Below are 25,546 nucleotides of genomic sequence, written 5' to 3'. Positions count from 1 at the left end.
TATTCCGCTAACAATTGCGGTTACATCTCCTTCAAGACCAGTAACTGACAAAAACTGGCAGTTAAGGATGAAACCCATTAAGCCAAACCTCTATAACTTTGCATACCAATTTTACCAATAGGTTTCCCGGGTCCTCTGACCCCAGGAGCCCTCTTAGTGCAACGTGACAGTATTATTGTCACAAATCACTCTTTAAATGACCTCATACTGCTTATTAAAATAAAAACGATTGAATTTCAATGAGTATCTATGCTGGTACAAAGTTATTTATATGTTGGTACATTGGAAATTGCTAGCTAGGAGAGCACTCACCTTTTTAGAATTTAGGGTTTTATTTTTGACGCAGGTCTTAGGATTCTTACTCATGAAGCAGTTCCAACAGCTGACTTTAGATACAGGAATGACACAGTATTTCAGAAATCGTAACTCGGTATCAATATGTGTAGAACACTGTTAGAGGGTCTAGGAAAGCAAGGATCATACTTAATTTCTAACTCTTTGGAATGTGAACAGAATCTTCCATTTCACAAGCAATTTGTTTCATATTTGGAAACACTCATTTACAAATTAGACAATGTGTATGATGCTTTCATCTAGCCATAACTTTTAAAAAATATATACAAGATATGATTATTATTATCTTTCAAATGAAATTATGACACTATGTTTCCAGTTTAAACATCGAGAAGATGTACTTATATGCTTGAAAGTCTTGATGGATATAAGATGAATTATACTGGATATAGGATTTTGGACAATTTATTACTATATGAGTGTTAATTTGATCTCCTGTATATCACATAGCAGGAAACCTTTAGAGAAGCAATTAATTTTAATTGGCTGTAGCCTACTGTGCTAATTTATGAGCAGTGAGAAGAGTAGAGAAGGTAAGGGGCTTTTAGCTGCTTGCTCCATCTCCTGTTTGCCAGCTCCAGTGCTGGCACCTATATTCACCAACACTCTCAGTACTGCAGTTTCCCACATGCACTTTTTTCCCTTTGCACATAACTGACTGTTATAAGCTTTTGGCAGCAGGGTGTGTTGCATCACTCTTGTTACCTTACGTCCTGAGCAATGGACCCACAAGGTCACTAAAACTCCTGCCAGCTACTGCTGTGTCACAATAAATAAAAACAGAGTTATGAAAGAGAATGAAACAGAAAATAATGGAGCTTTTGTTGGACTCATGCTAATCCTGCTTGAACAATAGTACTAAACTTATTTATAATATTATGGGTACATACAGTCAGTACAAGGAAAGGGAAAGCCAATTGCTGAAAGGAAATTAGTGATGCTTAAGATGCAAAGCTAACAAAACAAGACATGATCAGGGTTTTGGCAGACCAAGAATGCACAAGCACAGCCCAACATGTCCCAGGCAAGCCTCAATGAGTACTGTAAAAAACACATGTATATGCATTAATATGTAGGTGTCAGTTAAGTACACTTAATTTTTCAAAAGATCACAGACATGTGTATGTAGAAGAAGTTCAGATACCCTGTCTTCAAAACTTCTCTGGTATCCTATTGCAGCCAAACACTAAATGGATTCCTGCTTGACAAATTTTGGGGATTTCTCAAGTTCATTTGCAAGACCGTACAATTTCCAATATCATAGAATCATGGAATCACAGAATGGTTTAGACTGGAAAGAACCGCGAAGTCCACCCAGTTCCACCCCCCTGCCCTGGGCAGGGACACCTCCCACCAGCCCAGGTTGCTCCAAGCCCCATCCAGCCTGGCCTTGAACCCCTCCAGGGATGGGGCAGCCACAGCTTCTCTGGGCAACCTGGGCCAGGGGCTCACCACACCCACAGCAAAGAATTTCTTTGTAACACCTAACCTAAATCTACCCTCTTTCAGTTTAAAACTGTTACCCCTCATCCTATCGCTCCACTCCCTAACAAAGAGTCCTTCCCCATCCCATGTAAGATTACAAATTTTCTGCACCAGGATGCTAGGGTTTTGCAAAGATAATCTGTTGTAGAACGTAGCAGTCTTCTAGCCCTAATGGGATAAAAAACATATTCTTTAATTTGCAAAACCCTAATTTCCCATTATAGGTCACATTTAGAGCTGGGATCTACCACGGTGACAGCAATTTATATAACTATAGGGGATGAACAAGCAGGAGTGTGAACTTTTAACAGACTTCAGTTAATTAAAAATAAAAAGTTATCATTAGTTACATGACTTTTAGAGCTAGCTTCTTTAGCCTAACATTTACTTCAGTAGACTATATGTGTGCACACACACATACCCGCACCATCATTATTTCTTAAAACTTTGCCATCTCCTTCATTCCCCACCTTTACCCAAATCTCTTCTGCCTCAGGTTAATCCTTCCAGCTGTAAAAGAGCAAAATTAGGCTTATTTCTTTACAATACTCCAAATGCTTGGATATAGTCAGGATGAAGCCCGGACTATAGGTCACTGGACAAATGGAGATCCACGTACCCTGACTGATACCTTTGTAAATTCCCAAACTCATACAAGACTGAAAATGTGAGCAGTGAAGCACTGTCAGGGAGAGTTGGTTCTGGAAGTTGATGTTCCTGGAAATGCTTGTGTCAAGGTTTCTGAAACGGAACAGAAGGGTTTCAGCCTTTTGTTTCTGATGCAATTGTTTTGCAAGATCCTTGAACAGTTATGCACAGATGTTTCTTATTAAATTCAGAGCTGCATTGTTCAGTCATTACTCCAAAACACCCTTTGCTAAAACCCAGCTAATACATTCAGATAGGGGAGGATTTACATCATAGAGCCTTGTGTTGGGGGCAACATTCCTAGTTGTCAGTGTTTGTTTCTCCCGTTTAATTCACTGAAGTTAGTTTCAATTCTTCTTATAAAGCCATGATGCCTATTTGGAAACATTTTTTAAACTATAGGGTTGCACTAGGCTCTTCTAAAGTTAATCCCAGATCTGTAGCCTAATTTTGTAGAGTGATTGAACTGTCAAAGCAGAAAGTGATCTACCTACTAGACAAATCTTATGTAGGTGGGCTGAACCTCTCCTTTGCCCTGTGGAATCAAGGGATCTCGAATCTCTCTCTTTACCAAACTCCACTGGCACGACAGAGAGTTTAGGGTCCTAACTTTGGTCCTCTGATATCTAATGTTATTGAGATCTGTATTCTGCCTGTACCTCCCTCACACCAGGCACAGTTCTCATAGGCTGCTGCTCAACTGCTCTCCCAGGCAGAACCCTCTTGGAGCTGCAGCTACCTCCACCTTGGGTCTGTGCCACAGGGTTTCAGCAGCCTTCCAGCCTGAGGTTTCCTTACATCACAACTGGCTGGTTTTTCTGGGAAGAGCTAACAGTGCACTGCGGCTCACAGATTAGTACTGTCCAGTCTGAATCTGCTCTCACATCAGCGTATCTTCACTAATTTTTAAATTGCTGAGCTTACCATGATGCAGAACAAGAGTCAGGCCCTTTAAGATACCCTTGCAAATAAATAAAGCTTTTGTTATGTTTTGGGGGAAACTGTCCTGGTCTCTGTCTTTAACTTTCATTTACATTAAAGCAAAGAATTTTCTAGTTAAGGCTGGGGGAGGATTTGAAAACTTAATAAACTGTTATTGTTACCATCACATGATGTTACCTCAAGCAAAATGAAAAACTGCATTTTGACTGTGACTCAGAAAGACTCCATGCAAAGCAGTAATAGATTGACTTTCCATAAGGTTTTTGAAACTTAGCACATTTAAACCAACAAAAAAAAGGCTATTAAAATACTGAGTTTGCCAGATCTAGAGCTGGAAGCAGCTCATGTGGTAAATGAGTCATCTAAACAACTCAGTTTAATTTTGCCTTCCAATTCTATCATTTCTTTATAAAAAAAATAAAGTTTTTCTCCAATCACAACAGCTACAGTCCTAGTTAATGCACGTTTCCTAACTTATTACAGCATCTGAGACAAATACAAACAGCTGCAGCTTGCTCTTTTTGGGGGGGCACAATGCATGTTGCGGTTATCTTTTGCCTAGAGATGGGACCTCTGTGTGGCTGCCTCCACGTCCAGGATGCAGAAGGATACAGATGAGAGCTCAGCCAGATCAGAAGTTCAGCGAACTCATGTGCGTGAGCCAGGCCGGCAAAGCTCCAAGTCCTCTCCTTAGTGGGACTGGAACTTAGTGCAGTAACTTTCTGGTTCATGCCTCTGATACTGTGGCCAATTACTGATTTAAGTGGAAAAGGCAGAATGAATCATCTCTGTCACAATACCCCATCATTAGAAGCCTTCCCGATCACCCTTCAGCCAGAAAAGATCTTGGGGTTTTATTTATTACTACTCTAAAAAGTGAAGCACACTCATAAACAACGTCTCTTCCCATCGATGTATCAGACTAAGCAAAGGCAAAACCTCTCAAATCCTACACAAAGAAGCTACAATGGCATTTTGGTCATCAAAAATGACAACAGCAAAGTAGAAATAACCTGCCAAGCCTTCCCACATACACGTTTGGGTTTTAGCATTAGCTTTAAACTGGGGGAAACAGAGGGAGAAAGGTGTCCCCTTGGGCACCTTAAAAAGGGCCAAATCATGCGTACTTTACACTGGGAATTCAAACAGGTGTGTTCCATTCTGAGGTGCTGTTCTTAAATCTCAGGGGAATTAGCACATGGCTACACGAAGGATTTTTTGGCTCTGTTCAGTGCAAAGCCCGTCCCAGTTTGTTGCCCTCATGGTTTTCTCTCACCAGCACATGGCACCCATAGACACTGTCCTACCATTGAGAATTCCCACGGATGGAGCAGCCAAGAGAAGACACAGGCAGATTCGCAAGGTGTCAGATGGTCCACACCACATGCATCTTCATGTAATTCAATTTGGACATATATTTTTTAAATATCAGCATGAGAGATTTTATCTGCTTCCTCTAGATATCCCAGAAAGTTACTAAAATCCTAAAAGAGATCCCAGAACTGGTGACTCAGTTTAATCTGTACTCCTTCATCCATGAGAGAGATTTGTGGTTCTCAGGGTTGAGCCCTGAGGCCTTGTTTGTGTATGTGGACAGATAATAAACAGCTCCTAGAAGACCAACACACTACCTACAGCAACATTAACAAAGCAAAGGACAGAAGCCGCCAGTGCTCAGCTTTGTCAGAGGAGTCATATTTGCCCCCTCTTGCTGATCTATTGAGTGCCTGAGCGTAGCTGCAGGGATTCTCAGAAATGAGAAGCAAAGCCTAGAGGAAAAGCCAACAGGTTATTATTTGACTTCAACTCTACTGTATGTCAGTGTCTTCAAGAAACTGAAAATGTGCACAGATGGCTATCAGGAAAAACCAATCTGGTGTGTCTGTGCCTCTGTACAAAGTTTGCCATTCTAGCTACCATTTTTAATGCAAGGTAAAGGAATTAGCAGAGCACTAAGGAACATGAATGACTTTCTCAGAATCCTCTTTCTAAATGTTGTTTCAAGAAGGGATATTAATTTTATGTTATGATGCAAGCTATAAAGGATATACACAATTCAAACAGCTTGGGAGAATTTTCTTTGTTCCAGGTTCATTCATAAAGATCAATTAGTCATTCCTTCTATACACTTGTGAGACTGTAACATCCCTGGTCTATCTTGCCAAAGCATTTCACTGTTTGTGTAAAATAGAGGTTCTAAGTGTGAACTGCACCACGCACAATGGCTGCCTAATCTCTGTCAAGACCTTCCTATGTTACCATGGGCACACTGTGATTCCCTCTTGATATTGAGCATTGCGTATTGACGTTTTTCTCTTTCATTCTCCCTACAGCACTTTTTACAATGGGCGGCAATGGTGATGGGCAGCCATGCAAATTCCCCTTTAAATTTCAAGGCCAATCCTATGACCAGTGCACAACAGAAGGCAGGACAGATGGATACCGATGGTGTGGAACCACTGAAGACTACGATAGAGATAAGAAATATGGATTCTGTCCGGAGACTGGTACGAGGAACGTTCCTTGCATAACACAGTCTAATTTGTCATTGTTTTAAATAACAATAGTCTCCTTTTTTAAACCTTCACCAGAGCACACAAAAGTTGATGAGTTCAGCACAATTTCAGCACAGGTGGCCAAGGAACGGAGCAATCTATGTAAACAATACAGTGTGCCACAGCACACCAAGTTTATCAGGGATACACCAATGTCATTGAACCATAGGACCAAATGTCTACCGTTGCAGGATAATTACCAGTAGATTACAATTTGTTAATGGCCCTGGAAGAGAAGTCTTATGTGACAGAAGAAAGCATGAATAATATTTTAGCTTAATACTTACCATTTACACGTGAAAAAAGAAATCCCGTTTAGTATGTTAAGCTTGAGTTAATGGATCTTTTCAGCAATTCAAAAGAACTAAGTGAAATGGTTTAGCCAGAAAAATAGACTTCTGTTTCTTCACTTTTTTTTATACTTTTTAACTTGAGTTTTACTACATAAAAGGAATAAAAATTAATTTAGAGCCTTATATAGCTTGGCAGGTGTTCAATTTCAGGAGCCATAAGTATTTAGACTGTATAAGTTAGCTATGGCAGTTCTAAAAGCTCAAGCTTTTACCAGAGCCAAGGGGAAGCCACATTCACCCTGTTGCACCCTGCAGCGACATTCAAACCTATCTGCACCCTGGATTTGACTCTTTTGAAAATGCCCTAACCATTTGCAACAGGGATTCGATGTATTGGTATTTGGCTTCCTGTTACTTTTGATAACCAGGTGTAACCCCTCAATTTTACCTTACAGATGTTTAAAAAAAAATTAAAAGAAAGGAACAAATTCATTATAACTTGCTACACAGTCAGGAAGAGAAAAATCTAAAGGCTAGTTTAATGAACAAAAGAACCAATATATGTAGAATCAATATATCCGAAGTCTTAGGCAACATAGTCTTTATCACTGGAACCAAGAAATACACTTAGCTTAAGCTTTTTTTCAGCATAAAAGGTTATTGCTTGCAGTAGCTGTGATTTGTTTGTTTGTTTGTTTCTGGCTAATTAATTAATAATAATGAATGAGAAATAAATAATATTAGGGACACAACCAGCTTTGCCTCTGTGTCGCTCTCCTGTACCTTCCCAGAAGATAAACCATAATTTGAAAGGAACTTAAGGAATTTAGGAATTTAAAATTCATTTGTAGATGAATTTAAATGATTTTTATATTCTTTTCCTGCTCTGTTTATGATACCTACTTTAAACTGTAATTTTAAACCATTACATCCTCTTCCCTCTAGAAAATACTTGTACACACATATACAAGTGTTATTTCTTATATATTACTGCCATATACTACATAGATAAGAACACAGGGGAAAAAATTACAAGTTTTTGCGAAAATACAGGTTTTTTTTAAAAAGTCATCCACGTTAGATATCCTTTTGTTTAGAAAATGTTTAAAACCATATGCTTTTAAACTGTACCCTGCTGACAGCATAAAACATTTCCTCAATTAATTTGATACGACTCCTCTTCTGGACATTTTGGAGTTGTTTTTTTCTACTTCAAAGCTTATACTTCACTGGGACACCTACTAACCAGATGCATACTCAATAGCCTTTAACCTTTCTGCCACTAAACCTACCTTCAACCTGTTTGAGACACACTTTAAAACATCACCAGGAAAAACCATCAAAAGGTACTTGCTACGCAATCACCTTCCACAAAACACTGTTACCTGCTGCTTTCTCAGAGCTGTGAACATGAGTCTGGGGCTCATTCTTACTCCCACCAAAACTATTGGCAAGTTCATTGCAATGGCAATGCCTAGACTTCTTCCTTTTTTTCCTGTGTCAGACAATCTTCTTTTCAAACACTACTTTTATCTTACTCCTCATGTTTGTAAAAAGACTGCAAATTTTCTGCTTGCTTTTTGGTTTTAATGTGTAGTTTAGAAGAAGATGCATCAGCTTAATCTCACAAAAGGGATTCCCTTCTCACTGTGTTCTTCTGTCCTTTTCCACAGCCATGTCAACAGTTGGTGGCAATTCAGAGGGAGCCCCTTGTGTATTCCCCTTCATCTTCCTTGGGAATAAATACGAGTCCTGTACAAGTGCAGGTCGCAATGACGGCAAGCTGTGGTGTGCTTCTACCAGTAGCTATGATGACGACCGCAAGTGGGGGTTTTGTCCAGATCAAGGTAACAGTTTATGTCAGAGCAATACAATGGGACCAGCATATTGACCACACCGATGACATCACACTTACGATGATTTCATTCTCATATGTATCACTCCTGTCTGGTTACGGTATTTCTCCCCAGCCCAAAATCTGAGCAAACCCCCTACATTTAAATGTGAGGCTATTGTTAGAGAGTCAGTCCCAAAACTCTTCGGCCTGATACCTTCAGATTTTCTAAAATTATAACGATGAAGTATCTTGACAAAAATACAAACCCCGAAACCATTCAACAAACAAACAAATAAATAAATAAATGTTTTTCTCATCACAAGTTTTTCCTTCCAAGGCTAAAAGCCACAAGTACTATAGTATTTCATTAGTATGTAATACTTACACTCTGATATTGGCCAAATTAGGAACAAATGCTAAATGTAAAAAATTAATACATTTGTGACTGATATTGCTGAAGATGAAAAACATGTTTAAAAACTGAGAAAGACAATATAACGTTTGTATGGTGAATATCTGTATTTAAGATTATTTTGGTTAATCTTTATCCTTATTTGTAACATGGGTAAAATTAAATAAAGCAAAACGCTTTTTGCACACTTACAAGCAAATTCTAGATTCAGGTTTTTCTTTTAAGAAGAAAATAACTGCTAAATTTCAGAGACTGTTTGGCCATAATTGATAAAATGTCATCTGATGATAAAAGATTTTTTTTTTAACCTAACAATATTTGGTACAGCAGTACTGATTCAGGCTCTGTTCCCAAATGCACAGATATACACACCTGTTTATCACTTCCATGACATTTCCTGATTAAAAGTACGATTTGAGGTCTAGATTGCAAGCTTAATCCTTCTGTGCTTAAAAAAAGTCTGATTTTATTTGCTACACTTTCTTTTCTCACAGAGGTATTAAGACTGTGGTCAAAGTCACTTGCATGCAAGATAGCACCAAACATCAGCTACAGAAGAGGTTTTAGAATCTCTCTAATGAAATGTCATTTCTGTCAATACGTATGACATTCACCATTGCAAGCTGTAAATAATAATTATGATATTCATTATTGGGAGAATTTGATGGGTAGCAAGGAAAATAAAATGAGAAGACTATGAACAGCTTGCGTAGTACACTTCTATTTAGATGTAAGTGGCTAATACTATCTTGCTGTGTTATTTAGGGTACAGTCTCTTCTTGGTTGCTGCTCATGAATTTGGCCATGCTATGGGATTAGAGCACTCTGAAGATCCAGGAGCTCTCATGGCCCCTATCTACACCTACACCAAGAACTTTCGGCTTTCTCAGGATGACATTAAAGGGATCCAGGAACTATATGGTAAAGTCCTCCCTCATCGGCAAAACTCATCAGAAAAGCATGCAGCACAGGTTGAAATTTGGGGCTCGGAACTTGCAGTAAATTACATACCGCACAATACCACCAATGCCAGAAACTTCCTCTGTTCCTTTCTCCCTCCTTTTTTTCACATTATTACCAGGGCTCCTACTTCAATCAAATATCACAATTTAAGGATGAGGGGTCACTAAATTTACTGATCTAACAGGAGCCCCAAAACTCCCCAAAACCAAACCTTTAGACAAAAATTTCTAATGCCTTTACTGGGACAATGAAATGCCATGCTTTTGTCTAGCTTGAAATACCTGATGCGTGTGGGTTTGGGTGTTACTGTCTACAGCGCTCTGAGTTTTCCAGATTGCAGCTCCCTGTAAGAGGGAAAGGATGTCGGTTCCTGTCCCACCTTGGCAACAGTTCTCATTGCCTTCCCACAACGATTCAAGGCGTACCGTCACAATAACATTTGCAGGGAGTGTGCAGGAGCTGGTACTTCGATGTAAATGTTTTTGGCAAGCTCCTGGAGAAAAAGTGGATTTAAGTATTTTTATGTTGGTGTATTTTTAAAATTTATTATTTTCTCCACAGATACTCTCAGTAAAATGCACAAGTATTATTATGATTGAAGTTCCTTCCATGTATACATTTTCTACCTTGTAGAGGCACATTGTAAATTAAGCAGTCAAAGAAAGTCTATGCTGTTTCTCTCTCTGTACTTTTCACTTTTCTACTGAGATATCTTCCTAATTGTAAATGACTATATTCTACAGTACTCAACACTTTAGAAATTACAATAAGAATATACCAAAATTATTACCACAAGACACCTTTTTATCAAAAATCTGATTTGAATCTTCATTTTCTCCTTGTTCTTTACTGCTTTAATTAAGACTGGGAATTGAGACATGGGCAAAGTTAAGTGAATTTTCTAAGCTTGCACGGCGTAACTTTGATAGAGGTCAGAATTTAACCCAGTTCTCTCAAGGCAGACTTCAAAACCTGAGACAAAACTATCTTTTTTGCCTCTCTATAATTGATAGAACCCTTTACAAACTGCTTTCTATATAAAACAAATATTCAAAAAAAACCTTTCTTTTTTTACACTATTATTATCTCAAATCACGTACACTCCACTTTGTTTTATACAGTAGTAAATAAACCTGATGTCTAAGAAAAAAGGCAAATGTCTCATAAGGCAATACAGCAGCAGCCAAATGATAAAACAAAATAAAAGAAACCAGATGGCAAAGTACATGTTCTGAAGAGCATGTTTTGATTATTGATGAGGGCAGAAAGATCATACCAATGGCTCAAAAGGCCATCTTTGTAACTTGCAAACTATTGGCACTTCTACAAAGAAGAGAAATCCACTTTGACATCTCTCTCAGCAGAGTTGCAGATAATTCTGAATAGAAGGACTTTGAAAGGCATTTCTCTTCTTTTTAGAAGCCAGTAAAATAAAAATTGTAATGTTAACATTTGAACCCAGTCTAATCACGTCTGAATATCTTTCAAGTTAAATAGGCAGCTCAACATGGATGGACACTCACGTAGGCACACTGTCTTGAGGAGGCCACACAGCAGATTAAGGCAGGACTGGAAGCTAAGGCCTTCTCAGCTGTACTTAACCACCCTTCTTCTGAGAAGATTTTATTATAACTTTTTTTTCCCCTTCAAGCACTGCCTCCAAATTATTCCCCTTCTATGAATTATGATAGTTCAGGTTCCCTGTGTTACCTTTGCAGCACTGTATTTCAGTGTAACAGAGTATTTCTGTTCCCCATTACAGAAGTATCGACTGATGTCGAACCCGGACCAGGGCCAGGACCAGGCCCACGTCCAACCCTTGGACCTGTCACTCCAGAGCTCTGCAAGAACGACATTGTATTTGATGGAGTTGCACAAATTAGAGGAGAAATATTTTTCTTCAAAGATAGGTAAGAGAGATAAATTGCTTACCAATGGGGCCTCAAGTGGAGGAATCTGTCAGACCTATTGTTCAAAATTTACAGATTTATTATCTGGTACAATCTTTGCCCTTTCTTTTGTGTGTTCAGAGATAGCAAAGTGTCCTAATCAACTCCTAGGGGAAAGAGATGTCAAATTCTGGTTTTATGGTTAAATAATATGTCCACCTTTGCCACAAGGCTACACTGCTGGCTCGTGGTCAACTTCTTTCCACCAGGGCCCCTGCGTCCTTTTTCAGAAAGCTGCTTTCCAGCCTGTTGGCCCCCAGTATGTACTGGTGTTTGGGGTTGTTCCTCCCCAGGTGCAGGACCTTGAACTGGCCTTTGCTGAACTGCGTAAGGTTCCTGTCATCCCATTTCTCCAGGGATCAAGGTTCCTCTGGATGGCAGCACAACTCTCTGCTATATCAGCCACTCCTCACGGTTCTGGGTCATCAGCAGACTTGCTAAGGGTGTGCTCTGCCCCATCACCCAGATCATTACTGAAGATGGTAAATAGTTTTCTGACCAGTTCTGACACCTGGGGTACACCGCTAGTTACTGGCCTCCAGCTAGATTTCATACCACTGACCACATCTTCTAGACCTGACCAGTCAGCCAATTTTCTGTCCACCTCACTGTCTGCTTACCTCACCCGTACTTTAACAGCATCTCTATGAGAATCTTACTGGAAACAGGGTCAAAAACCTTTCCCATCTGCTCTCCCCCCATCTACCAAGGCAGTCATTTCATCATAGATGGTTATCAGGTTGGTCAAGCATGACTTCCCATTTGAGAATCCATGCTAACTACTCCCAACTGCCTTCATGTCCAAAAGATTGTCTGTAACAACAGGTGAGATGATTATGCCATAAATTCACCTTTTCTTTGAGAGTCTGGAATTTTCACCTTCAGTCATTATTTTAGGCAGTTTTGTGGTGGTTTTTAGTTTCTACCCCACATTGGGATTGTGCATGCCAAGATGCTATGACAGACTGGGCTGGTGGTAGTTCTAGCTAAAATCAGGACAAGGAAGTGCCACAAACCTCACAAAAAAAACCTGTTCTCATAATATTTTATGCCCAATTTTAGAGGTTGGAGAGCAAAAATTAACCATGGTGTCAGCCCTGCTGGCTTCTGTAGCATCACAACAGGGTTGCTCAAAGGGTGAAGTGGGAGACGCATCCAAAGTTCTAAATGCTTATGCAAACCAGATATGACCCCCAAAAAATCTGTAGAGACTTACCCATCTGTAATGTTAATCACAAAATTAGCAATGGAAGAGATGCATTAGACATTCTATTGCCTGCCAAAGAAGGATTCATTCCCTGTAAAATATTTCCGGATGCCTTTTGTAGCAAAACCTACAAGGGTTTCAGCAACCTACAAGTAATTCAGCAACGGAAATCCCATCACTTTCAGTGAAGTAGAGCTCTGGAGGCACTGTCCTTCCTGATTGCATTTCATATAGTCTGCACTACAGGGTAAAACTTCAAACCTGATTGCAGGAAAATTTCCAAACTCAGCTTCTAAGAACACCCCTCCAAAAAAGTTGTTCATCCAAAGTTAGTGACAATAATCTCAAATGCCTCTTCCACCACAGAGACACTGTTTTAGCAAATCTTCAGTTTTAGCACAAGTTTCATTATGATCACTTGGTCCAAAGAGGATCGGTTCCCTTCCCATGTTCATAAAGATACAATTATGGAAATCTCTCAGCAAAATCTTGTGATTAAACCTTGAATCCAAAATCATTAAATAACAATATTATGTGACTCATGGCTGCTGTAATAACACATCAAGAACACTGGTGATTGGGATAGGCTCCATGTGTGCAAGGGCTCCATGGCAGAAGACACAAAAGGCATTTTTGATGCAAGAGCGGAGACATTCCTGATAAAATGAGGTGGCTGCACAGCTGCAGCTCCCACTGTCTTTGCCAGGGCCTGTATTACCCAGCTGCTCAGCAATGAAGAGCATCTCCTGAGGAGTACGGGACTTGGCAGCACCATGGTGAGAGACACGAAAGCTCCTTTTCTCTGCCATAAATCAATGCCCAATTTGAAATCATTTATCCTCAGTTACCCTGAGCATTCTCCCAAAGCTGTTGAAGATCTGGGTCCACATAAGTTCACTGCATGTGCTCAAATCAAACACTGTCTCCTATCAGATAGGAACACACACAAGCATCTAAAGCTGACAGAAGTATTACAACATGCCTGATCATTGCTCCAGATGTCAGAGCTGAAATTTAAAAAGGGAGCAAGAACCAACAAACAAGATCTCCCTCAAAACCCACCAATTTAAAACTTATCTGTATCTGCTGGTGGTGTGAATTCCAGCCATCTCGTAGAGATTTAAATTTTCAGGGAGAAGATATGAAGGGTTTATTACTGTGCTGCACAGTTTAACTCTACTCAACAGCTTTTCATAACAAAAAAATCATGGGCAACTGGATAATATTACAGTAAATCCTTCAGTGCATTTCCTTCCAGTTCCCACCTATGTGACACCAAGATAAAGTTGATTTGGGTTTGAAGTTTGACTTTATCACTAGCTTTGTGTTTTAGCACTGTAGAAACTGGGATTAAAAAACCCTGGTTGCAAGAACATAATGTTCCTCATTTCTGTTACAGCTGCTATGGGCAAAAAGGGTTCATTCAATATGTCTGTGGGGACACCTGTGATACCTTTTGTACTATTCCTCTTGGCCCCGTTACTAGCAGGCTAAGATTACTTGCAATCCTAATGGCAAGAAATAGCCCTTTCTTGGCCACAGAATGGCCCCACGGCACCATCAGATCAGGCTCACAGAAAGCCAGTATCGGGCCCTCCCAGCAACAAGCTGCCCAGAGCTGGCCCCACCGCCCTGGCCTAACAAGCTTGACAAAACCAGTGCCCACTTTTGCTAGCACAGCCATCAGGGAGCTGAAGTGTTCACCTCAGCTTAGGGCCTCCAAAAGGAAAAAACTTTCTTACAGCAGTAAAAAGCCTTTCAAGTTCCACAGTATTCACAGCATACTGATCCTCTTCTGCTCACTTGTGGGCCTCGGTTTTCAGCCAGACCTCCACCTTGCTTCTGCTTTTGTAAACTGGCAATCACACGAGGCTTGGTTCAACCAGGAACAATTTAAAATCTATTCCTAAATCAGCAAAGCGATTTATATAATCCCAACAATACAGAAGTATTTCACATTCAGATACAGTTGGTCAGAGAACTATGCAAATACCAAAACAATCTGTTCAAACTGACTCATGCTTTATCTAACATGCAGCAAAGGCAGACAATTGTTGAATTGTTTTGCTCTGGAATGGCTTCGCCTGTCAGTCTTGCAGCTTTCCAAATATAAGGCAAGCAGCATTATGACTCACTTTAGGAATTCAAAAAACAGATGTCTATCATGTGTCGTGTGACTTTTATGATTCATGAAAATGACCGTATCATCCAACTGTCATGTTACACAGGCAAAAGGACTAAGTAGCAAAAAGGAGGTCAGATCAGATTAATTCTTTCAAAAAAGTATTTTTCCCCTCCCCCCCAAACAAAGAAAGGTGCTGCTGACCATAGAGAAGAGTTGAGCTTGTCAACTGGGCACAGAATCCTCCAAGCAACAAGTGTGCCTGAGTACAGCATTTACACCGATGCTTTTGTTCTGAAAGTGAACAAAAAATTCAAACTTCTGAAGTTTGCCAAGACATTAAAAAAGACCCACTGTTTTGGTCCCTTTACATAACTGCATGTAGCAGTAATAACAACGACAACGGAAAATTTTGATTATGTTAAAATACAATGTAAAATACTTACTGTAACAAAGTATTAAATCTGTCTGTAAATGTAATATTAAAATTTAACCTGAATGAGTTAAAACATTTAAACACGTTCAAAGTGAAATGAAAAAGCCAAAGAACTAATTTCACCATTTCCTCAATGAGTAGAAATAAAAATACCTCTTACCCAATTCAAAAACAAAAGAAAATTCAGCTTTGACAAAGTTTCCCTTTCCACAAGAAAACCTCACCATTTTAACAAGTCCCTTGAAACGTGTGCTTTAATAAAAACCCGGCATTCAAGTCTCCATTGGCTCTGGAAAGTTTGGAATTCATGCAGATAGCAATTATTAGTGCTGACTCAGCCATAAATCAGGTCCAAATTTGATTGAGAATTCTGTAACTTGGATTTTTAAAGGAGCTACTTTTATAAATGCAGTGTTAGAAAGATTTGCTATATGGATTTCCATTTCATACCATATTGGATCTGCTTTTCTGTCTAAAGAGAGATGCATGAAACAAATGTTATTACCTTTTACAGAGTTTCATATGTGTTTAAATACTGTCAAGAGCAAGAGTAATTAGCTAAATGCCTTTTAAATGAAAATTATGAGTTATGTCCAGAGATATTTTTGTACATGTTAAAAATACATATATGTATGCAAAATGAAACTAAGTTAACATAATACTATCTTAATTATTAGTACCGTATATCAGGTTAAATGAATACATATTTTTAATTAAGAGAAAAAAACCCAATGCACTTGCCAGTTGTACTCTTCCTCATATCAAACACTGTAATTATCATAATTCAGTATGCAGCAACTAATCATACTTGCAAATGCATTTCAAAATGTTTTATTTGTCCTAGCTAGCTCTGTGTGCAAACTTCTGTTGATAAAAATACAGCAATTTATTAAATGAATTTCGGACCGCTCCTCCAAGTTTTAGGCAAAACCAAAATTCAGTTGCAGAACCTGGGTTTCTCAAAGGTATAATTATTCTAGGTAGGAATGTGTAATGACTATTTATACTCTGCAAAAAATAAGATGCCAGTAGCACCTTGAGCTTCAGCACCATAATAATGGTGAAAGCTGTTTGACCTGAGAATTTACTAGTTATAGCTTGGTACAAGAGCAATTCCACCAGCCTGCTGATTTTGCATTTGTTCTGTTGAGGAAAAAGTTGTTCATTCTACAGAGGAGGAAATAGCAGTGCCATTTTTAATACCAAAAGCTCTCAGCACAAAGTTCTGCTGTTTAAAGATAATTACAGCTTTTTAAAGCTTAAATCAAATTATGATCCTACTTACACATAAAATAGCCAATAAATTACCCTTTGCATTTCTCTAATGAACATTTTTAGTGCTAGCAGTTTCTTTTACAGCCAAGCTCACTTCCAAGCAGTTTGATATACTGTTATTAAATTTGAACTTTTAGTCACTACAATAGTAATTGCAAGAGCAATTCACGGAATACAAATCTCTGCTTTTGTCAAATGCTCATCCATCTGCTCCATACACAACAGTGGGAGAGCTCTAATAGTTTAAATGCCTTGTAAATGAGTTTATTTGTATACTCATGGCACAGAATACATTTTGCCCTGATGCAAAAAGCAACAGGAACTCCAAAGCACTCAGTGCAAGCAATTTCACCTGCAGTCCAGCATGCAGCTTATTGTGCAACTGTTTTAGCAACATGGTCCTAAATGAGTGATTTGGCTTTTCAGTCACTGTAGGAAAACAGTTACAAGTGTCTGTTGCAGCTAATGTGTGTGTGTGCATGTGTGTATATGCACGCTTATGCAGCCTTTGCCAGAAACGATGAGAAACAGATGTGCTGGTGAATTAGTTCATTGTAAATCTCATACAATTTTCTGTTCTGCTTAGATTCATGTGGAGGACTGTAAACCCCCGAGGAAAACCCACAGGTCCTCTTCTTGTTGCTACGTTCTGGCCTGATCTGCCAGAGAAAATTGATGCTGTCTACGAGGCCCCTCAGGATGAGAAGGCTATATTTTTTTCAGGTACTGGTTTTAAGTTTCAAAATATAAGTAGCCATTTGCGTAAGTGTTGCATTCAGGCTGGGTTTCCTCTGAGTTGTAAGGGGGCCAGGCAATGGCCCACCTAACAGCCAGTATAGCTAGTGGGTACGGGTGACAGGTCTCAAGCATCCCATGCTGAGGATTTTAGGACAAAGACGGGAGATATCTGAAAGACTCTGAACAGCCTCCATTACAACAAAGGGGAGCTATAAGCACCTAGAAAGATACATTCAACAGTAAGCAAGACTAAACAAGAGTCATTATTTAAAACAAAAAACAACTACATTGGGAGCTCTTTTTCATCAGCCACTCATCTGTTTTTCTTCCGTTTCCTCTCATGTTAAGCTATTGCCTCTGTACATGTTGCTTGAGAAGATTAGACCTTCCTCCCCCGCGAAGCTTTTCCTTGTCTCCTCCTCTTTTGCAAAAGACTGACTTCCACACTGCATTCCAAGTGTCTGCCTTGGTGGCTCATCAGGCAGAGGATACAGGCGGCCATGCGAGCTGCTTCCATGGGAGAGGAGGACAACAGGAAGCCTTCCTCTGTCCCTCCTAAGTCACACATATGGCTCAGCTGTACTGGCCCAATTAGCAGAGCTGGGAGGCTGTTCTCAGCATGAAAAACTGAGCCAGCAAAACTGGGCTCCAATATCTACTAAAAACATGACTAAACATCTCCAATCATGTAAAAACCATATGGCCGATGCTGCTGTACATTTTCTGTACAGCAGGGAAAAAGTAATGATAATCTATTCCGTGTGTCTCAAAGCCCATTTGCTTTAGTCTACATGGAGGGGAAAAATAAAAAAAAACTTTAAAAAGTTTATTTTAGCCAAGCCAAAACACTTTAACTATTGCATATACTATATATAATCCTATTACATCTACAACTCTCTCCCTCTCTTTGTAATTTCCAGAAAAAATGCAACTAACCTGCTTTTTAAAAAAATAAATAAAAACTATCAAACAAAGATTCCTTTGAAAGTTGCCTGTAACCCAGCTATCTTAAAATACTTAGTACTGAGACCTACACTTTGTTCCTAAAGGGTGAAATAGTAACTTCTCAGGAACTCAAACGCTACACTTTACACTTTTCTCATATTAATATTTGACTGACTTTCTTTCCCACTAGCACAGAATCAAAGAAATGTCCTTTCATGAATGAATCTTTCCATGGTTTTCAGTGAGGGTATTTACTAGGTAAATCATAATTCCATGTAGAGAATGCAGAATACTAGTACATCTTCCACTAGCACAGATTTGGAGAGACATTAGAAAATGTCATACGACAAAAGACAATAGAAACAGGAACTCTGGGCAAGAACTTCCTGTTAATCACTACAAAAAAAAAAAAAATCACTCAGCAAAACAAATGGAAGGTGAACATGAGCTTCTGCATTTGACCTCCTGGTGCCCGTGCCTGGTTTCAGACCAATTTCATAATACAAAGACTTATCAATATTAACTACTTGTTTTAACATAACCCCAACTGTACTAAGACAGTGTCTACCTCAAAGATGAGACAGCTGAGAGCAGAGGAAACAAGAGCACACTGAGGTGATGTCTTTTGCTGAGAGACAAGCAACACTTAAGAGGCAAAAGCAGAAACTGTAATCACAGTACACCTGCACTCTCATCTAGTGCTTCACAGATGGTATAATACTAGAAAGACTAGCAGTACAGTTAGTGCAATAAAAAGCCGTGTAACAAAGCATAAAAGAAGAAATACTCCTCTGTATCTGATTAATACACGGTGTTTGTTTGCTTTCTTTTCTCCCCTGCCTAGGAAATGAGTACTGGGTTTATTCAGCCAGTAACTTGGACAGGGGCTATCCAAAGAAACTCACCAACCTGGGACTACCCCCTGATGTGCAACGTGTTGATGCAGCTTTTAACTGGGACAGAAACAAGAGGACATACATTTTTGCTGGAGACAGATACTGGAAGTAAGATGCATTGAAGTGGTGGTGGGATGCTGTTAGCCGAGCTGTGTCTCTAGGGTTGAATGCGCACTGAGGCAGGAACCAAACATAGGGGTTTCCTCCTTTAAGAATACAAAATTCGCGCTGACAGCAGTGGTGAGCTGGGATGCTGAACCAGGGATGCATCTAGGAAAGTGCTTCAGTACAGCAGCAGGAAACTAGCACGTATTTGAGAAAACAGCTTGCAAGGGAAGAGGCTATCTGGGAGTCTCTGTCAGGCTGCACACCACTAACAACCCATCCCTCAGCCTCTACGTACCAGCAACTGCCCCACATCAGTCTCAGGCTCTTAAGAGGGGCAAGCTGTCCCCACTGCCAGCTCACAGCTGCTGGGAAAAAACCCTGAAAGGAATTCCTTAAAAACAGGCTGATCTCCAATTGCTTGAAGCCAAAGACTGAGCAGATTGCCTTTGAAATTCTTTCACCAAGCCATCAGGTTTGGGGGCACTGGATGTAAATGAAACAGCAGTGTGACTAGCAAAGCATGCTGGGGATGACTCTAAATCCTTTCAGCAGCTGATGTACCAGTCACTAACACATTTGCTTTACTAATAGAGTTGGCACTGGGGAGATCTGAACAGACCATGAGAAGTGTATCTGTTAGTACTTTGGGAAAAATCTTAGCTTCAATTCATTTTGACAGTCTCTACAATCCTTTTCGTGTTTCCAGTACATGCCCAGAGAAGTTTTTGTTGCAAAGAACACCAACAAATAAGAGTATTCCACAAATGTGTGTAACTCTGTATTTGCACTGAGGTTCTGTTCGAAAGACTGTATGAGAAGCAAAATATGATGCAACATAAGCAACCAAACCCAGGTGACCTGCTACCACAGTCTGTCCAGGAAAGATCTTGGGACTCTTAGATTAGGAAGGAATGCCCTTAAAATGTCTCAATTTTCTCAAGACTATTACTGTGGTAGAAATAAATATTGCACCTGATGAAGAGTCTACTACTTGTATTTAATAGAAATTCATTATCATATCTGTCAGGAAGATCTGACACAAAAGATTATCCTAAAAAACAGACACGCTTTGGTGCTTTGAGGAACATTGTGAGTTACCTCTGTGCTGCCTATCAGAATGGCATGAGAGCAAACCAGAGACACTGACTCCTGCTTTCACCATCAGAGGTCTCTTCCAGGAACAGGAGTTGAAGTCAGGAATGCAGACATTAAACAACAGGCTGGAAGCCAAACCATTCATTAACTCACAATTTAGAGGAAAGTTAAACATCAGAAACACCCACCAGAAATCTCAAAGATTCTCCAAGCTATAAGGCTCCCTTCTGAGAGATGCTCTATATAAAATATCAAAGGAGGTGTCAGTATAATTGAGTCCATTTTATGTGAACATTAATTTCATGTTATGATCAAACCAGATGAGTGTCTTTTTTATATCCTAATGGCTGTGGATTCCTGTAAGTAAATAAAATACCCTTTCACAATTGCCATTTGATCATAACTTACTTTCAATTACTTTGAGGACTGTACTCTTCTCCATTATCTGGAGGGAAAAAAACCAAAGAACTTAAAGAATGTTATTAATTTTTCAATGTCATTTTGTAGGGACCATCTTAAACATTTGCAAGTAGTTCTAACACAGCCATCTGCAATACTTCAGATTCCTACCAAAACCTACAGACTATGAGTTAGCAAAAAGCTGCTTGTCTCCTCTGTACCAATGATTGTTTTGATTAACTGTACTCCAGGGCCTCCAAGTAATTCATCACTCTAATCACAGACAGTATTTCTATCAAAGTACCTTATCAATTGCAGTCACCGCAGAACGCATAATTGATTGTTAAGAAATCAAAATAAGCTTAAGTGATTTCTATCTGTGTAAAGAAGAAAGCAAGCAGTTGACAAATATTTCAGAAAAAAAGGCATCTCTGTTTAACACAGACGCTATAACCCTTAAGTATGCAGCTGTTATGTTATACAAGGACTCTGCCACATGGAATCAAAATAGTTACATACCACAGTCTTTCCTGTGCCATTATCACACTTACTTTAAATGGATTTTTTGGAAGTCTTCTCCTCTCCCTCCTTCCAGCCTCAAACTATTTTAGTGTTGTTATAACAAGATTGTTAAACAAAACAAAGTTTTGTGAGGGAGAGGAAGAGGAGCTGGCTCAGATTCCACAGCTGAAGCTACACAGCAAGGTACTAGATTTTCTTTAATATCCAAGGAAAAAATAAGAAGTAATTTAAATTAATCATTTTAATTGGTTTTGACCGTTTGTACTGGTGTAACTTTGGATATAATCCAAGTAGTTCCATACAGCAATGAGGGAAAGGTAACCTGAGATACATACAGATACAGAGAAATGGAATCAAGAACGTAAATGCTTCCCTCCCTCCAGTACTAGTCAAAGACGACCTGTCTGAAGCCCACTGCTCCTGAAGAGGTGCTGCCAGGGGGACTGAGACCTCACATGCATTGGAAGCCCACTTCAAACTGTCTCCCATGTCAGTGCTTCTCAGGACATCTCCACTCCTCCTGCTCAGCACTGACTCCCATTTATAAATCAGAAAAATGGGGAAACCAAGCCACAGTCTTGCTCCTTCCATCTTCACTCACAAGGACCTTGCATCCCTGGGACGTTTATTCCCTATATATGGAAAGGGAGATCCCGGATTACTTGTTTGTGGGAGAGTAAAACTGGCTTTGCACAAATCTGTCTTTGCATACTACAGTGGAAAGCAGACAGAGTAAAAGAGACAACTGATGATCCTCAGATGTGCATACAGGCAGATCCACTCTCATCTGAAGGACGCTGCAAACTACATCTGACTTCCATGGAATTAGGTGGATTTACATCAGCTCAGTTTTTTCTCTTTGAAGCACAGGCTGTGAAAGCCATTGTGGTTGGGGGTTTGGTTTTTTCCCCCCAAAAGAAAAGCATATATTTTTAACTTGGCATTTATCTGTTGATCATCACTAAGTGAGAGACAGGACTGTGTGAAAATAATAGGGTTTTTTAATGAAATGTTAGGGAAAGTAATTAGTCATTTAATAGCAATCCATCAGTTACACAGACTACAAGCATATTTCAAATAAGATTTTTAAAAGATAGCCATTCCACATTAAAATCTGCTATCTTCAGATAGCTGCTGCCTGAAAAAAGTTACCTTTCCTAGAATTATGTTTGGAATTTTAAAGCCACATTTCTGAAAAGGGTTTTGCTTAGAAAGTGTATTTTTAATTCAGCAAGAATTGCATTTCCAAAAGGAAAGACGTAAAATTTCACAGGGTTTTAATGGAGTCAGGGAATAATTATGATGACATAGAGACATTGTTACAGTCTCAGTTATTATATTTCTGTTTAGTTGTTTTATATAGTCACATTTGCTGAGGACTCCCTGAAAAATTATATTAAATTTTAGCATTAAATACAGCTTTGTATTGCAAGGATATAATTTTCTTCAGGTACAATGAAGAAAAGAAGAAAATGGAGCTTGCATCCCCTAAATTCATTGCTGACTCTTGGAATGGAGTTCCGGATAACCTCGATGCTGTCCTGGGTCTCGCTGACAGTGGTAAGCTGTAATTCTGACCTAAGTCACTCATGAGCTCTCCTTATTTGTCTGCTGTGAAACTTACTGTACCGGACACTTGAATTTCTTGTGGTCCATGAGTAGAAGCTAAATTCCCATTCAGCTTTGCAAACTACTGGTTCAAACAAACTTTTTTTGTCTCTCTATTTTCCCACTAAGTATCGGTTGCTAAATACCCTACTAATCACAGTTTAAACTTTTTTAAATGAAACATTTAGCAAATATGACCTCTCATGAATATTTTTATCCAAGCATGTAATAATAATAGTTATGCTAATTTCCATTTTCATGAAGCTCATTTAATTTCAGTCTGTTACTACACTTTATCATTTACTTCCTTGATGCTGAACACTTTGCAAAGCTTAACAAAGCAAGAAACAGCTTTTATTAGCATCTTCCCCCTTTTCTTCCTTGTTTTTTTATTTATTTTTTTTTTAAAAGGCAAAAAAGGATATATACTGTCTTGTGTAAGTGTCTTGAAGCATCTTATTGCTTTCCATTGCTATGTTACACAGGTCTATACACATCAGACGGGACACGGTGGAAAGTAATCCATGAGGCAGTCACTTTTATGTAAAGGTGTCCCTGATGCTCAGATCTCGGTTCACGTTGGTTTTCCAATTTGGGCATGGGGAAAATTAGCTCTGTGAAGAATTGCCTTTCTAGTGTAGTCTGAGACATACTAAAGCAACTCCTGCCACCCAATGTCTGATGCACAGGATGTCCTAACAGCAAAAGGCAGGACTGGGCCAGTCCCTGTGGCTTGGAAATTTCCCAACTTCTCGACGGCTCCATAGGTTCCTCAGTACCAGCATGCAGTCACAGCATCATTTCAGCATCATCCTGCTCTAACACAGTCAGAACTTGAGTACGATAATCCCCTTGATCACAGGCACAAATAGGTTGTATTTTTCCCTTTTTTTTAACCTCCTATCAACTGCAGCTGAAAGCCTGGCCCATGGTTTTAAGTAGCCTCATATTTTGCAGAGATATGTGTAAATGCCTGGAAGCACCACTGATATCACATGAGTCTCGACTCGATTACATTTTCAACATCTATTCTGCCAGCAAATATTTCTTCCCAGAAAATTCTGGCTCACAAAACGGTAACTTGACTTCAGGCTCCATTTAACAAGACCTTTCTTCTCCAGGATAGGAATTTTTATGTATTTTTAAAATAAATCTTTTTTTATTGTGTATAAATATTTCGGGAAAAGAGTCTTCCGGGTCATTAAGCTTCATGAAATCAAACAGACAAAAAAAGCTTTGATTGAGAATTACGTGCTCCATAATCTGAGTATGCTTTTATATTTACCTTCACAGGATACACCTACTTTTTCAAAGATCAGTACTATCTACAAATGGAAGACAAGAGTTTGAAGATTGTTAAAATTGGCAAGATAAATTCTGACTGGTTGGGTTGCTGAACTGTATGAGATATTAATAACCAAATATTTACTTTTTTGTTATATGCCTTATCTGTAATTAGAAATAGATCTGAATGCTAATTACTGGACCAGTCTGGTACTGGCACCAAAACATTAAGTACCAGTACTGTACACATCAGATAATTTAAGAGTGTTTGCCTCCTCAGTATACAAAAGATGTTTACGTATATATTCTGGTACGATTTTTCAGTTTTCATGCTAGTCATAGTAATAGAATATCCATCATTCTTTATTCCCCTGGTGCTTAAACAAAGCATCGAAACCATTGGAGACTGGATCATGCCCCCATGTTATACACACCCCAAAAAGGCTCAAATGAGATGTACCAGCAGTGCACTTTGATATTTTTTTTTTAAATACAACTCTGTTATAAATAGATGGTTTGTCTTGTGTTTTTCACCCTTTTTTGCAAGTTTGATCATTACTTCCATTTATTTACATAATAATACAGAAAGACTGTCAAAGGCACAGGTTGCCTCAGGATTTGATTTGTGTTGATGCATGATGGAATCATGGCAAGAAACTGTGTTAAAGTATTGTTTTAAAGTACTTTTTATTTTAATACCTTAGTTAAATTTAGCAATTTGCTTCATGCACTTTGTTACTACTATATAACTTGTTTATATGGACGGAATGACTCGGATTTTTGAAGTCAATGCGTTATACATAAAAGTCAAGTATTATTGTTTAACTTGTTTTATTTTTCTGTTCTTTATAATATTGGGGTTTTGTTCAGTTAGGTTTTTTGCTTATGCAATGGGCAACAGAAAATGTTCTTTTCACAATCTGATGGAATGTTTCTCATTAAAAAAATAAAACAGAAAAGAACGTCCCACACATGAAGTGCCAACAACAGAAATAAAAATCAAATTACACTGTCAACACTTCTCATGGCCAGGCTTCCTTCTATCATTTGAAATTAGCAATTCAGTAGCATGTTACAGTGAAATACCTGACAAAGGAAAGACAATATTACCCCAGTATATAACTGCATACTAGATTGATTTAGAAACCTAGATTACTTTCTCTGTTAGCTCTACGATGTGAGTGCAGCAATTTACATTAAAGAGATTATATGGTCCCATGCCTCCGCAAAGCCCACTGCCTTCTCAGAACAGTTTACACACCTGTCTGTTACCCACCCTCTTTCTCCTCATCAGCAGGTTACTTCATCACAAGCTAGACAGGAAGAGTCAGCACAGACACAGCGCTATATCTATCCTATAGGGAAAGTACGCTTGAGAAAGGGAGACGTAAAACCTTACTCCTGCCCTTGAGATCAGACACCATTTGGCCAAGGATCTTACCTAGCTTCATGAACATGAAATGCTTTGTGATA

At 39.0% G+C, this 25,546-nt stretch overlaps 1 protein-coding gene across 1 annotated transcript in view; it reads left to right on the top strand.

The window, feature by feature from the left end:
* MMP2 (matrix metallopeptidase 2) overlaps positions 1–25,044 on the top strand; it is a 36,591-nt gene extending 11,547 nt beyond the window's left edge. The window contains exons 6-13 of the mRNA XM_054199592.1: positions 5,763–5,936; positions 7,951–8,124; positions 9,292–9,447; positions 11,252–11,399; positions 17,065–17,201; positions 19,006–19,165; positions 22,632–22,741; positions 24,083–25,044. Coding sequence (XP_054055567.1) covers positions 5,763–5,936; positions 7,951–8,124; positions 9,292–9,447; positions 11,252–11,399; positions 17,065–17,201; positions 19,006–19,165; positions 22,632–22,741; positions 24,083–24,186 — 1,163 coding nt within the window. The 3' untranslated portion in view covers positions 24,187–25,044. The remainder of the gene's footprint in view (positions 1–5,762; positions 5,937–7,950; positions 8,125–9,291; positions 9,448–11,251; positions 11,400–17,064; positions 17,202–19,005; positions 19,166–22,631; positions 22,742–24,082) is intronic.
* The last annotated feature ends 502 nt before the right edge of the window (positions 25,045–25,546 follow it).

This window comes from Rissa tridactyla, chromosome 4 (assembly GCF_028500815.1).
Source record: "Rissa tridactyla isolate bRisTri1 chromosome 4, bRisTri1.patW.cur.20221130, whole genome shotgun sequence".
NCBI lineage: Eukaryota > Metazoa > Chordata > Aves > Charadriiformes > Laridae > Rissa > Rissa tridactyla.
Note: the sequence above shows the minus strand (reverse complement) of the source record. Positions and strands in the feature narration are given on the sequence as shown.